Source organism: Urocampus carinirostris, chromosome 3 (genome assembly GCF_059441175.1).
Source record: "Urocampus carinirostris isolate Australia breed hairy pipefish chromosome 3, RoL_Ucar_1.0, whole genome shotgun sequence".
NCBI classification, from domain to species: Eukaryota; Metazoa; Chordata; class Actinopteri; order Syngnathiformes; family Syngnathidae; genus Urocampus; species Urocampus carinirostris.
Genome location: NC_142351.1, coordinates 33,827,792 through 33,841,497, shown reverse-complemented (window position 1 = coordinate 33,841,497; position 13,706 = coordinate 33,827,792). Strand labels below are relative to the sequence as shown.

At 39.2% G+C, this 13,706-nt stretch overlaps 2 protein-coding genes across 12 annotated transcripts in view; both read right to left on the bottom strand.

The window, feature by feature from the left end:
* The window catches only part of ptpn11b (protein tyrosine phosphatase non-receptor type 11b), a 29,100-nt gene extending 27,797 nt beyond the window's left edge, over positions 1-1,303 (bottom strand). Inside the window, exon 1 of the mRNA XM_088331556.1 lies at positions 1,146-1,303. Coding sequence (XP_088187682.1) covers positions 1,146-1,159 — 14 coding nt within the window. The 5' untranslated portion in view covers positions 1,160-1,303. The remainder of the gene's footprint in view (positions 1-1,145) is intronic.
* Positions 1,304-8,090: 6,787 nt separating this feature from the next.
* Positions 8,091-13,706, bottom strand: part of agrn (agrin) — a 390,673-nt gene continuing 385,057 nt past the window's right edge. For all 11 annotated transcript variants that reach the window (XM_088331544.1, XM_088331552.1, XM_088331545.1 and 8 more), the window contains one exon: positions 8,091-10,074. In XM_088331544.1, coding sequence (XP_088187670.1) covers positions 9,914-10,074 — 161 coding nt within the window. In that variant the 3' untranslated portion in view covers positions 8,091-9,913. The remainder of the gene's footprint in view (positions 10,075-13,706) is intronic.

Sequence of the window (13,706 nt, the reverse complement as noted above, 5' to 3'; positions counted from 1 at the left end):
AGACTGTATTATTTAAAATCAGAAATGATCATCTTTATCATCATTGTATAGCTACAACAAAAGTACGGTTGCACTCCAGTTGACAAAATATACAATATAAAGACTAATAAATAGAGAACTATACAGTATTCATGTCTAACATTAAGTACTGACATTGAAAACAAAACTTTATACAATTGGGATATTGCACTTCAAACTGTAACAAAGTCAAAATGACAATGAAAATGCCTTCTATTTGCACATTTTTTGGGAAATGAAGTCAAAGTGGAAATAGAGTAAACAAACAATACAACATCAGAACATTTAACAGTACGAAATAAACAAAAAAGGAGAAGAAAAATACAGTATCTAAGCGTCCACTGCTTCTGTCAAACGGACATTTTTTAAACCTAAATCGATTCAAAACTTGTGCCAGAAATACAAAAGGACAGGCTTGACTTTCAGCATTAACTTCGATGGCGATAGAAAAGTAAAAGTAATTTTTGGTGAGTAAAGTGTGGCATCTGGAGGGACGAAAGCATGACCAACTTGAGTGCTGAGGTGCTTAACTTGCTTGGGTGTTAGGGCATTTGGGTTGGCCATGGTCAAATGTGTTGTGTTTTTTGGTACTTTTTCATTTTTTCTACTTTCTTTGTTTTGGTGTTTGTTTGTCTTGCTGTCTGTCACCCCTTTCGGGGGATACGACCAGGGTAGGTAGGTAGACAGACAGACAAACGGACGGATAAAAAATGTGGCAATAAGCCTTAATAATAGTGAGGTCAGTCTTGGTGTATTTGTATAAGTGTCGCAGCAGTAAATGTTTTACAGCCATTGAAAAGTTATTGAGGGTTGGGTGGATTCAGACGTTGTACTACTGAAGACCTAGGTGTGAAACACACGGCACACCACTGTTAGAACATGATTACAACGAGATATAACAGAGCCAACGCGCCCACATTAATGCCAATTTGTCAGTTCTGTAGCCAGAATATTTACGCAAAACTTGAAAGGTTTTATAACTCGAACCGCTCTCTGAACTTCAGTCGACTTTCAGCCTCTGTAAATTTAGCGAGGCTCGATCGTCTCCCGTACAAAGTGAGGCAGGTGTCAAACATTTCGGCCACGGCACTTAATACTTTAAATAGACCGAAGCAAAGTCAATTTACCTGCGAGATGTCATCGCAGTCTTAGATGAATGTTATCCAAAAATGTTGCTCTTGCTCTCGCTCTTGCAAGAGTCAGTTTTTAACGGCAGAGACACTGGCAGCGAGCTCCGGCTGCTGCTTCAGGCTGTTTGGCTGAAATGTTCTCATCAATTCTCACAACACGAAAGTATCACCTGGTACTTCCGGCGTTTACCTTCAAAACAAAACACAAATGTAGCTCAATTCTGGGGGGGGATGTTCGTTAGTTATACTGTACCTCAAAAAGACACTGGAGCTGAAATAACAGCTAATAAATATGGAATATCAAACTCCTGTGCGTGGTATTTGAACAGTCCTGTAGACAAACTATACATCACTACCTAGAACAACTTCCTGCGCTTACCTCCATAACAAAAGCTTATAGTTTGTTTCGCGTCTGCAGTATATATACTGTACTGTACAGTCATCTACATCCTTTTGACTACCAGCAGGGTTGGGAGGGCTACTTTAAATATGTAATCAGATACAGTTAACAGTTACCTGTTGAAAAATGTAATTAGTGACGCAATTCGAATACTATGATATTGAAGTCAAATAACTGATTTTTTGGGGGCATAACTATTTGATAACACAAATACCAATAATATAACTACAATAAATACATTACGTTTAACGTATACAAACCTTGTAATAGAATTTGGGGAAAGCAAGGTCAGGTAGTTTCGTGTAGCATTGCAAAAAAAGTGCTCAAAATGTAACCACATAGTAAAGTTTGTGAAGCAAAAATAAAATGTTTTCTTTCACATGGCAGACAAGATATGCTTGGTTTTAGTTTTCAAACCTCTCAAAAGATTTATATTTATTAGGCTGAAACAATTATTCTCACAACATAACAATAAAGTGAGAAAATAGTGGATTTTAAACAACAATTACCTGGAAAATACAAAAAGAAGATAATCGTCCAATGTACTAAATGTCACTCAACGCATCACTGGCGAGAAACTTTTCTGCTTATCTGCCTCGCGCGTGTCGTGTGTAAACCTCCCGTAAGCTCTCTCTCGTGTCAATGATTGAAATGATTACATGATTCGTCTTTCAGTGCATTATCTGTATGTAAATATAGTTCGAAATAAACTTCTTTTGAATAAATGTACCTGTAAATTGATTACGTCTTTTTTTCTTTAACTGTAACGGGATATATTTACATTTTCTGTATCCTGATTACGTAACGCCATTACACGTATTCTGTTCTTCCCGAATCAAGTACTGTGGTTCAAATTTGTGTTTGTTTGAGGATATTTCTAAACTCAATATCTCCCACCCAATGTTCCCTCTAATCTTTCACGGGTCAGAGCGTTCACACAAAGTAGGTGATCAACGCTTGAAACAACAGTGAGCAACAGCAACCCTAAGTGTGGCAACTAAATCATTATCGAACATGTCCAAAACTTGACATCAAGTTACATTTTGCTGAGTTTCCGGAAATGCAAAATTATTTTTCACTTTCGAAGGAATTGACTAATGTACTATTGCAATGTTTGTATGGCCTACAAACGTGATTTGTTTTTACAACAATTCTTTCACAAGATTTCCATTTCGTTTTCTTTTCCTGGTATCCTTTGTCGTATAATACTAATATTTTTGGGGGCTTATTTAGTCGGTTGCACGATACAGAACTGTATTTGATCACATTTTGTAGTGGAAGTACAATGTTGGCAACAAGATTGACTTGATAGAATTGGAAATTATTTAAATGCAACACAAACTTTATTTTATTTTTACCTGTTTTTTCTCCTTTTTTAAAATTCCTTTAAAAAAAAGATCTCATTGTGTTTATTTTTTCCCAACTGTTACATTTTTTCTTTTTTTTTTTGTTCTGTATTGCCTTTTTTCCTTTATTTGTTTCTTTCTTTTTTTCTGGCTTTTTTTCTGAAATTTTCCTGCTGTTTTTTCTCTTTTTCTATCCTTTTGTTTCTTCTCTGCTTTTCACTACTTTTTCATTTTGGTATTTTTTTCTTTTTTGCTCTTTTTCTTCCCCTTTGTCATTTTGTGCATAATTTTTACATATTGTTTGGTCATGTAGGGATTAAAGAAGCAAAGACAACCTGAAGAGCCGTTTGGGACCTGAAAGAGCCGGTCCTTTTTAGTGAGCCGAGCCGAAAAAGCCGGTTCTCGAAAAACTCTGCTGACTTTACTCAACTTCGTTCTACTTCGACATTGACTTCAAAATACCGCATTTAGAGGGGGTGAGGGACAGTCAGAGATGGGCGGATCCAACTAAATGTTTGATCTTACTTAACACATGGTCCAGTGTTTTTTCCCTAATTGGTCAGTCCACGTGTTAAATGGATTTGGGAAGTACAGTCCTTAAACATGCCCGATTAAAATCGCCGGCGACGATAAAAGCTCCGTTGGGGTGTGCAAGCTGCTATTTATTGATAGCAGTGGGCAGGTTATTTAGCACTGTGCTAACGTTAGCATCTGGTGGAACGTTAGCATCCGGTGAAACGTAAACAGCAAGCACAATGACCACAGTTAACTCTCTCGGTAGATAGAAGGGTCTACATGATACTGCTAGAAACTCTATATCGAGTGAACAGTGTGTGTCAATTATTCGGCTGTTATTGTAGCGCATGGTCCCCCACCCCTGTTTTTACTGGAGTCTCCGTCTCGTTCGTGCCGGTGAAGCGTGCGTCCTGCTAGTTGGACTGCGGCGTCGGGTAAGCCAAGTCTTCGTGATGACAAAAATACTCCATTTTCGGACGCTGTTGGTGGCGATCCGCAGCTCAAATTCACTCATTTTGTGGACGATGGATCTGGCCTTGGTTAGGAACATGCTTGGGAGCGCTGGTCTGTGTGGTCGCCTTCTTAGCCCAGGCCCGACTGGCAGCCTTTTTCTTTTGCTCCGTTGTTGTCGGCAGGCAGATCACCCAGGGAGATCCGGTGGTCTCAGTATATCCCTCGGGATGTTGTGGATGTTATTGTAGTTGCGTAAAGAGTCGAAGGGAAAATATGAGGGATAAACATACACGGAAAAACAAAAGACCAACTGGAGCCCGTGAAGCCGCTGCACTTGCGCGCGCCGCTAAGGCAAGACTGCACAGCTACAGGACATTGGGGAAAAACTGTTCTTCAATTGACAAAGTATTTTCCCCAAGGCCCTTACCTGTTCTTTTACAGGTACTTCACAACAATCAGCCTCTTTGACACCATGATGACAAACGGAATGACAGTGACACAGTGGCGTCATCTGCCTATGGGATTGAACTGCAGGTCACACGCAGAAGATGATCCAAGAAACACAAAATATATATCCAAGAGTCAAGGCGTTTGGCAATTGTGGAGTACAACACCAACATGGGTGGTGTGGACCTGGTTGATCGAATGTTACCTTTCTACAGGACAGCCCCAATAAAGTTTTCTACTTCATTGAACTGGTAATCACCAACTTGTAGCCTCAGTACCAGAGTGACTGCTAGTGTCTGGGGAAGAAACTACACAAGCTCCTTGACTTCTCAATCAAGTCAAGTCACATTTATTTGTATAGCCCTTAATCGCAAAATGTCTCAAAGAACTGCACAGGTTACAATTACACCATCCCCTCATCTGAAACCAACACGCAGGTATGAAAAGCTCAAAAACCTCAGGATGAGGAAAATAAGAAACCTTGAGAAGGGTCCTCACAAGTGTTATTAATCTCAATACCAGGATGACCAGACTGCAATACATTTTGTATTGGGTAACAATACACAAAACATAGTGAGCCTAAATACGAATACCATAGGTAATATGTAAGAAATGTCCTGAAAGTCCATGCCAGCAAAATTACTTCGAGCCAGCTGGTCGATGCAACCATTGACATGCTTCAGGTGCAGGCGCTGGTCGGCTGACATCTCGAAATGTCCTTCTCCCCTATTTCACCACCAGCCAGGCAGCCAGATAGGACAGGAAATAAAATCATGTGGTGGGTATCAATCTTAAGCTATAGAATAAAGGTTTCATCTCATCAGCTGCACAGCTTATCCTCAGTAGGGTCGCGGGGGTGCTGGAGCCCATCCCAGCAATCATCGGGCAGTGGGCAGGGGACACACTGAACTGGTTGCCAGCCAATTGCAGGGCACACAGGGACAGACAACTCGCTCACTCATTCACACCTAGGGACAATATGGGCCGGCCAATCCACCTGAAATGCATGTCTTTGGAATGTGGGAGGAAACCGGAGTGCCCGAAGGAAACCCACGCAAGCACGGGGAAAACATACAAACTCCGCTCAGGAAGTCTGGTAGCTGGATTCGAACCCACGCAGGAGGTTCCCAAGACGTAGGAAGAAATCAAATCAGAGAAATAAGAGGGGGCAAGTCCATGTTAAATAATAAATAAATAAATAATTTCCTTGTATTGTCATTCTGTGTAACAATGTACACAGAACGAAATGTCGATTGCACCTGACCCGTTGTAGCGAGCCGATGCAGCCGCAGCCAACAGAGGGCGCCGCCGACCACTTTTTAAGTCTTAGGAATGACTCGGCCGGGGCGCGAACCCGAACCTCCCAGTCTCAAAGCGGGCGCCTTACCATCTAGGCTATTAACATTTGTATGTTAGTAAGAGAACCTTAAAGTGGACTGAAGTTAGCTGATATAAGAATGATATGGACAAACTTTCTTGTCTTAGTCAAATGTAATCGAGAGACCAGAGACCAATGCATTACAGTAATGAAGCCGAGAAGTAATAAACGCATGAATTATAAGCTCAGCATCTGATTGAGACTGCATCGGGCGAATCTTCGCAATATTAGGAGGCTTTTTGTAACATTTTTTTTTCGTAACATTATTCACTTGTAACTGAAACGACAGATTAGTTACATTTGTCAAGGTTCAGAACAGAGTGTGAGAACAAATCACGACAGCGGGAAATAAACAATAAATCTAGACACATTTTATGAATATTTGCGGTGCAATATGCAAGTGTACTAGTGTTACTCTAAAGATGTCCCAGCTCAGGATGTTAACCACAAGACAAGCGGTCCCAAAAACGTATTCTCAGAAACTAATTGGGATGTACAGTGGAAATATATATAGCTTTTATGCAAAATAGCGTGTTCTATTTCCTCACATTTTGCATGTTTAAGAATTCTGGATCACTTTTAATTGTCAACACAGACATAGAACACTGCACAAACATTTTGAAATGCCTTCTCATAGCTTTTTGACCTTTACACCAATTATCATTTGTGACATCGTTTTGATTTAAAAATGTTGGTTTTCTGAAGGATGGCGCTTGCCTTGATGCGCAGCTTTGACGTCAGCAGCCAATCATCATGGCTTAATCTAGTGGGGGATGGACAGGCTTATGCAATTGTCTGTGAGCCCGAAGGCTTCACGACTATGGATTTATCGGCCACCCCACAGCTTGACCCCGTGTGCTGCCACAGCCCACACACGAGTGCTGACAGGACAGAGATGGAACACCTCCTCCTTGATTTTTTTTTCTCCCTCTCATCAAGACATGCTCTTGGCTGAAAGGATTTGCTCCCATTGAGCGTTTGTTGTTTAAGTGTGTCCAACAGTTAAAAAGGATCCTGGCACACAATGGGAGGACATTACAGTCTGATCAATATGTGATGGAAATGGATGCTGAAAGAGAATAGCGCTAGCCACAGATTTGCTTTCTAATGCTAAATGTGATGGATGCAAAGTCATGGCAATGTATCAAGGGATTGAAATCCATACTGTGGATCTCATCTTTATTTTCAAGAGGATGTATTTCACCTGCGTAGGCAAATACTTCCCAATATCACGTATGCAGCAGTATGCTTTAAAACAGCGCATACTGTATGCTTATTTAGTTTTTTAAAAATAAAAGAAATATTTGTCACGCAATAATTCATGCAGAATGAGCCAAGTGTTTCAGAAAAGAGGCAGGTAGCAACTGCATCATCAATTAATCAATCAATCACATACTTGCCAAGTACATTTATAGCCGTCAGTGCGTCTATCTGCGTACTGCTGTCATTGAGATTCAGTAACGCTTGTTAGGCTTTTTATTAAACAGCAATAGTTGAGTGTGTATTAAGTACTTTAACTTTTAAGTACGTTGCATTTAAATATGAGTACTTTTGTACAGTATGTTTACTTACATTTTCCCATAATTACTTTGCCAGTGACGTGCAGTGGTGTTTGTGTCTGGTGAGGCAGCCGTATTTACAAATAATTGCACATACGTCTTGATTTTCCTTTGATTGTCAGAAAACAAAAACCTAATCAGAAAAAATATGTTACTGTCTTATATTTACTTATAAAGTCCATGCGCTGATCCTTTTGAATAAAAGCATCAATAGATTATAGGTTATCCTCTGTTATGAAAAGAAAGTCCATGCAACAAGAAGCAAATTACTGGATGGCTTGACTTAAGTTGTTAATACTATCATTAAGTACATTGCACGAGGCTAAAGTGAGCATCAAATCAAAATCCTTAGTCTCACTATATCGCCCTCTTCAATGAGGCAAGAAAATTGAGTGCCTCACTCTGCATCAGCAAGTTATCAACACAGTGTTAGTTACTCATTGATCCTTTTGAATGAAACCATCAATGGATAGTTAAATAGTTAAACTTCTATTTTAAGAAAAAAAAGTCAATGCTGTTAGTTTGCTAATACTATCACAAATACTACTGTTTGGGGCTGAGGTGTGTGCCAAATCAAAATCCTATGTCTCACTATCGCTATCTGCCAAGAGGCAAAAAAATCGCACAGAATTACATTACATACATAATGTGAAAAGTCTGAAAACGAAAATCCCAAACTTGTGAAATGAAATGACAGAGCATTTAATAAGTCAACCATTTAACAGGTAAGACCTCACCTGCCTCCCCAAATTGCACATCACTGCTTTTGAAATGTATTGATTTTTTGAAAAACTTGTATTTCAAATTTTAAAGGTGCTTAAAATAAACAACGACAAGAACAAATCCCATTTTGGTTGACATTTTATTTCAAGATGGTAGGAACACAAGACAACGCTCATAAAGTTAGTAATGTTCAGGTCATGCCAGTTTTACTTGGTTCACTGCCTTTTGAGGAGAATTGTGATCAGACGGTAGTTTACATCCACTTTTAGATATAAATAAGGAACAGAAAAGATCAAATTAACAATATGTTTGTATAGATTTAAAAAAAATCTGTATTTACGGTTTCTATGATAAGGGGATGGAGCCAATCTATTTGCTGGATCATACTTAGAGTCAAGGTGACTGGTGGCTATCAACACGATTCCAAGTCGACAATAAAGTGGCTTTATTGTTTAGTGTCACATACAAATGCACATCCTTATTTTAGGAGTCGCCACCTTAATTGCTCAAAGAACACCACGGCTACAAGCAGATCAAAATTGACACACTAAAAAAGGGCTTCCTGGTTTCACCTGATATTATGCATGACAGTTAAATCACAAAATTTAGTGATATCCCTCACCCATGTACATTTATCAAAGCGTCGTAGAAGGGACATGGCTCCAGTGTAAATTACCTCCACATATAACACATTTGGTTAAATTTACATTTAAAACAAGAGGGCTGTACAAAGAAAATAAATGGTTGCCAGGTCAACAGGGGAAAGATAACAAACAAACAAGACCGTTTGCTACTCAACCACAAAACAGGCATGATTTTGTTGGAGAATATATTGCCAAAAATCTCATATCAAAATAAGATATCAGTCATCACAGCTTATTGTGGTTTAGCCGCAACGCCTCATTGCATCACTGAATGTTACAAACCCATGCTCTACTACAGTTGGTTAGTTAACATGTAATAATCCTTTATTGGTGGCTGTTATGGCTTCAACAAGGGTCACACAGTCTCTCAACAGCTTTATACGATTTTTTTGTGGACTACATATAAAAAAAAGAAAAAAAAAGAAACAGAGTCTTTATTTGTTCTTGGTAGGTTGCCAGGCTGGATACATCCCAAGATAATCGTCTCTTTCTCTTTGCAATGCTCCTTTTTTCCACGTTTTCCCCCTTATTGACTACAGGAAGTGAGCTAATACTTATGAGAAGAATCAACAATGCATATGTCCATGCATAAAAAAGTGGAATTTGTTGACTGCTACCCTCCAAAAAAGGAAGAAAAAAAAGCAGTCCTCAATTATATAATCACATTCTCTGGAATTATTATAAAATCTAGATTCATTTATATGGTTTTAAAGAATGTCTTGATGTGTTAGAATCAAATATCAGTTAGATTTATTTGTCATTTATGTCATTTTTTTGGTCCAGTGAATTGAAGCGTGACATGAGTTGATGAGTGTTTTGTACGTTCTCACTATAGCAGCTTACTCGATTTGAAAAGGTCACCCAAAAAAGAAATAGCATGAACTGGAAGGTGGTCAGGGAATGTAGTGTTAAATAACTTAATATATTGTATGGATAATGTATAGAAAAACAATGTAGTGACAGATATGGCACCGTAAGAAGGGTTGAAGTAAAAATCAAAACCGGAGTTCAAGTCATGAGCAGAGTCAAAAAGACATTGGCGACCGTTATAAAAACATGGGCTGGTGAATAGAGCTGCAAATTAAAAGAAATGATGACTCAAACAAGACATTTAAAAACATGTTTCCCCATATAAAAAGCGATGAAAAGTATACAAAAATAGAAAATAATTACAGCAGGAGACATGAAGGGAATGAATTGGGTGGGGTGGATTTCTTGAGTATTTGCCGATATCTTTCCTCATTTCTCTCAGTGTTTGTTTTTTCTCTACGTTTGTTTTCCCCCATTTCTTGCGCCTGCTTATTTTGCGGCGGGGCAGTGTAAGATTTGGGGGCTGTTCAAGGCATCCTCCACCAGATGGAGATCTACGCCGTCCACTAGCACGTCCTTGATGCAGCCTACAAAGCCGGTGCTGTAGGCCTTAGGCAGCCGGCGGGCCACCGACACTTCTTCCAGGCCGCCTGCATAAGTAAGATACACACAAAACACGTCTGGCATAAGCAATTGAACGTAAAATACTCTTACTTAGAACAAAGACACAATTAGTAGGGAATAATAGCATACCTGTCATTCCCAGTCAACTGATCCCCTTGTTAATGATTTCAATTCCCCTTATTAAGTGAGAATAAAGATAATAACATAATAAAGGACTCCTACCACCCAGCACACGGACTGTTTGCCTTCCTGCCCTCTGTGAGGCGCTACAGGAGCCTACAAACTAGAACTACCAGGTGAACTCTGCCCCCCCAGTACCACACCTCCTTCCTCCGTCCACAATCCCTCTGCTGAACTCAGCCCAATTTATGAACCCCGCCCCCCACCCCCACATACCTGTCCACCCTCCTCAGTACATATTATATATATATATATATATATATATATATATATATATATATATATATATATATATATATATATATATATATATATATATATACACATATATTGAACCCATGACCTCAGAACTGTGCTGCATCTTGTTGACTTGTATTTGGGACTTGTGCAATAACAATAAAATTGAAACTAATCTAATCCAATCTAATAATACACCTTGAAAACACAACTCAGAGCAAGACGGACTATATAGAACAGGGTTTCCTGCCTATGGGCACGAGGTAGCCCCACCAGAAGACCTGAGTAGCCTGCGGACAAGTTGTCAAAGTACCTCATTTGTGGTAGACAAAGTGCGATTTTCTAAAAAATCTCTTTCTTACCAACATGACGTTTTGGTGGTTGACTCAACTTATTACAATTACAACCTGGTAATAATATACGTTGTTATTTTAAAAATGTAAATCACATTGGTAGTCGTTTGTGCCAATCAGTCACAAAAAGCAGCTCTCAGATCAAAATAGGTTGGTGACCCCTGATGTGGAATAAAAACAAAGATATGATCTATTCAAACAAGTATATTTTATCTACCAAATAAATGCTTGATCAAGGATAACATTTGCTAGTGTAGCGCTCCAATTCGATGACTCTAGACGACTTTGTCGTCTGCTACCAAGTGAACAAGTGGCTCCTAATTAGAACCAGAATGGACAAAGGATTTCAACGTTTATTTCTAAAAAAAAAACCTTACAAAATTTGTATTACGGCGTACACAATTTCAGATGATCAAAAAGGGTATAAAATTCAGTGAAAATGTATTAGTTGACAGGAATGTAATTGTTTTTGAGCTGTAGATAAGGGGGTAGATTTAGTTTTTAGGCAGCACGGCAGGGCAGTGGTGCGTGTGCGGCACAGTTCTGAGGTCATGAGATCGAACCTTTCTGTGGAGTTTGTATGTTCTCCCCGTGCTTGCGTGGGTTTCCTCACACATTCCAAAAACATGCATGTCTGCTTAATTGGCCGGTCCAAATGGTCCCTAGGTGTGAATGAGCGAGTGAGTTGTCTGTCCCTGTGTGCCCCGTGACTTGCTGGCAAACAGTTCAGGGTGTCCCCTGCCCACTGCCCGAAGATAGCTGGGATGGGCTTCAGCACCCCCGCGACCCTACTGAGGATATGCGGTGCAGATAAGAGATGGAATGGATGGATTTAGTCTTTAACGGTGATTTATACTGTGTAGTATTTGTTTTCTGAACATTATGAATGGATGAATGAAACTTTCTTTCAAACATTAAAAAAAACAACAACAATTAAAAAAACAAAGAAAACAATGTTATCGTAACATGTCCAAAAAGGAAAAGGAAGAAACATGCTTATTTAACTCTACCTCTCGGCTTCCCTAATAATTGTGTCTTACAGCTAGATATCTTCTGTTAGTAAACATATTTTATAGTTGATTTTTGACTAGTAACCCTATCCTCATACACTGTAAAGGCTAGCAGGTAGTCAAAAATATCACAAACCAATAATCCACTAACGTTTGCAAATTCCATAATATTTGTAAAGCTATTGTCAATTAGTGTTGCACTGTGTGAAGTAATTCTACTAGGTCTTACAATAGTTGGGTATAAACTTAGGGTGTACATTCTGGTAATATAGTCATCAGTGGTTTTATGGTTGTTTGGATTGATCAGGTCAATGTTGAAATTACCACAGTGGCGAAATTGGACTTTTAACTTTGAATGTGTTTTTTAAGTAGAGGATTTCAAATATGGCTTTTAAGCTAGATTTAAGGTTTCCGTGTAAAGCTTCACATTTGGGTTACAATTTAGGGGTTTAACACTTTTCTTTTCAAAAGTAGGATCGGAGTTCCAATTAAACAAGTATTGCTATAGTCTTTATCGCTTCATCGTCCTTTTCTTTGAGGAAGCATTGTAGTAATTGCTATAGAACTGTCATAATCACCGACGTGAATCACCTGTGCCCGCTCATATGGCGCCAACCGCTGCGGGCTCTGATTGGCTCCCTGTCCCTATTGAAACCCAGTACTGTCAATCCCCTGCTGTCAGTCCGTCTGCAAACCTATGTTTATACAGGACAAGCCTTTTTTGACCCTGACCCCCGCCCGTCCCGTTTTTGCTCCCGTTTGTGCTATGACCACTTTTAATCGCGACCACGTCTGCTCTCCTGTCCCGGCTTACGACCCAATTTTGATCCCGACTACGTCTACTCTTCCGTCCTGGCTTACAACTCGTTTCCGACCCGACCACGCTTTGCTCTCCAAGTCCCGGCTACCGACCAGTTTTTCCGTCCCTGACATCGCCATCGCTCACTACGGAAGATCCACTTCCGTGTTCGGATCACAATCCGAGTGTGAGAGCGACTTGCTTCCCATGTCCAGCGAACACCGGATCGTGGGCTCAGCCCTTCCTCTTTCGTTCAATAAAACTTGTGTTAAACGTACGCAATTGGGTCCTGTTTCCGTTCTGGTCCTGACAATAACACGTGACTACATGTAAGAAATGGCTCTCAGTACGGCGTTACACACTGCAAATTGCAAACACAAAGATTGTTTTTTTTACTATATTAACTTGTAAGCAATGTTCGCTAAATTTCCCTTGGGTCTGAGCGTTCACACAAAGTCGGTGAGCAGCGCTTGAAACAACAGTGAGCAACCATAATCCCAAGTGTGGCAAGATAATTGATGATCAAACATGTCCAAAACTTGACATAAAGTTACATTTGGATGAGTTTCCGGCAATGCAAAATTATTTTTCTCTTTTGGATGAATTGACTCGTGTACTATTGCAAAGGGTGTACGGCCTACAAACGTCGTTTTTTTTCTGACAATTCTTTCACAAGATATCCATTTCTTTTTATTTCCTGATATATTTTGTCGCATAATATTAACATTTTTGGGGGCTTATTTAGTTGGTTGTAAGATACAGAACTGTACATTTTTTAGTGGAAGTACAATGTTGGCGACAAGATTCACTTGATATAATTGGAAATTATTTGAATGCAACACAAACTTTTCTTCTTTTTTCCGTGTTTTTTTTTCTACTATTTTTTTTAATTCCTTTAAAAAAAATCTCATTGTGTTTATTTTTTTCCGAGCTGTTACTTTTTTCTTTTTGTTCTCTATTTACTTTTTTCCCACATTTCTTTCTTTTCTTTTTTTTTAAATTTTTCCTTCTTTTTTCTCTTCCTTTTGTTTCTTTTTTTCTTAGCTTTTCACTACTTTTTCATTTTGGTATTTTTTTCT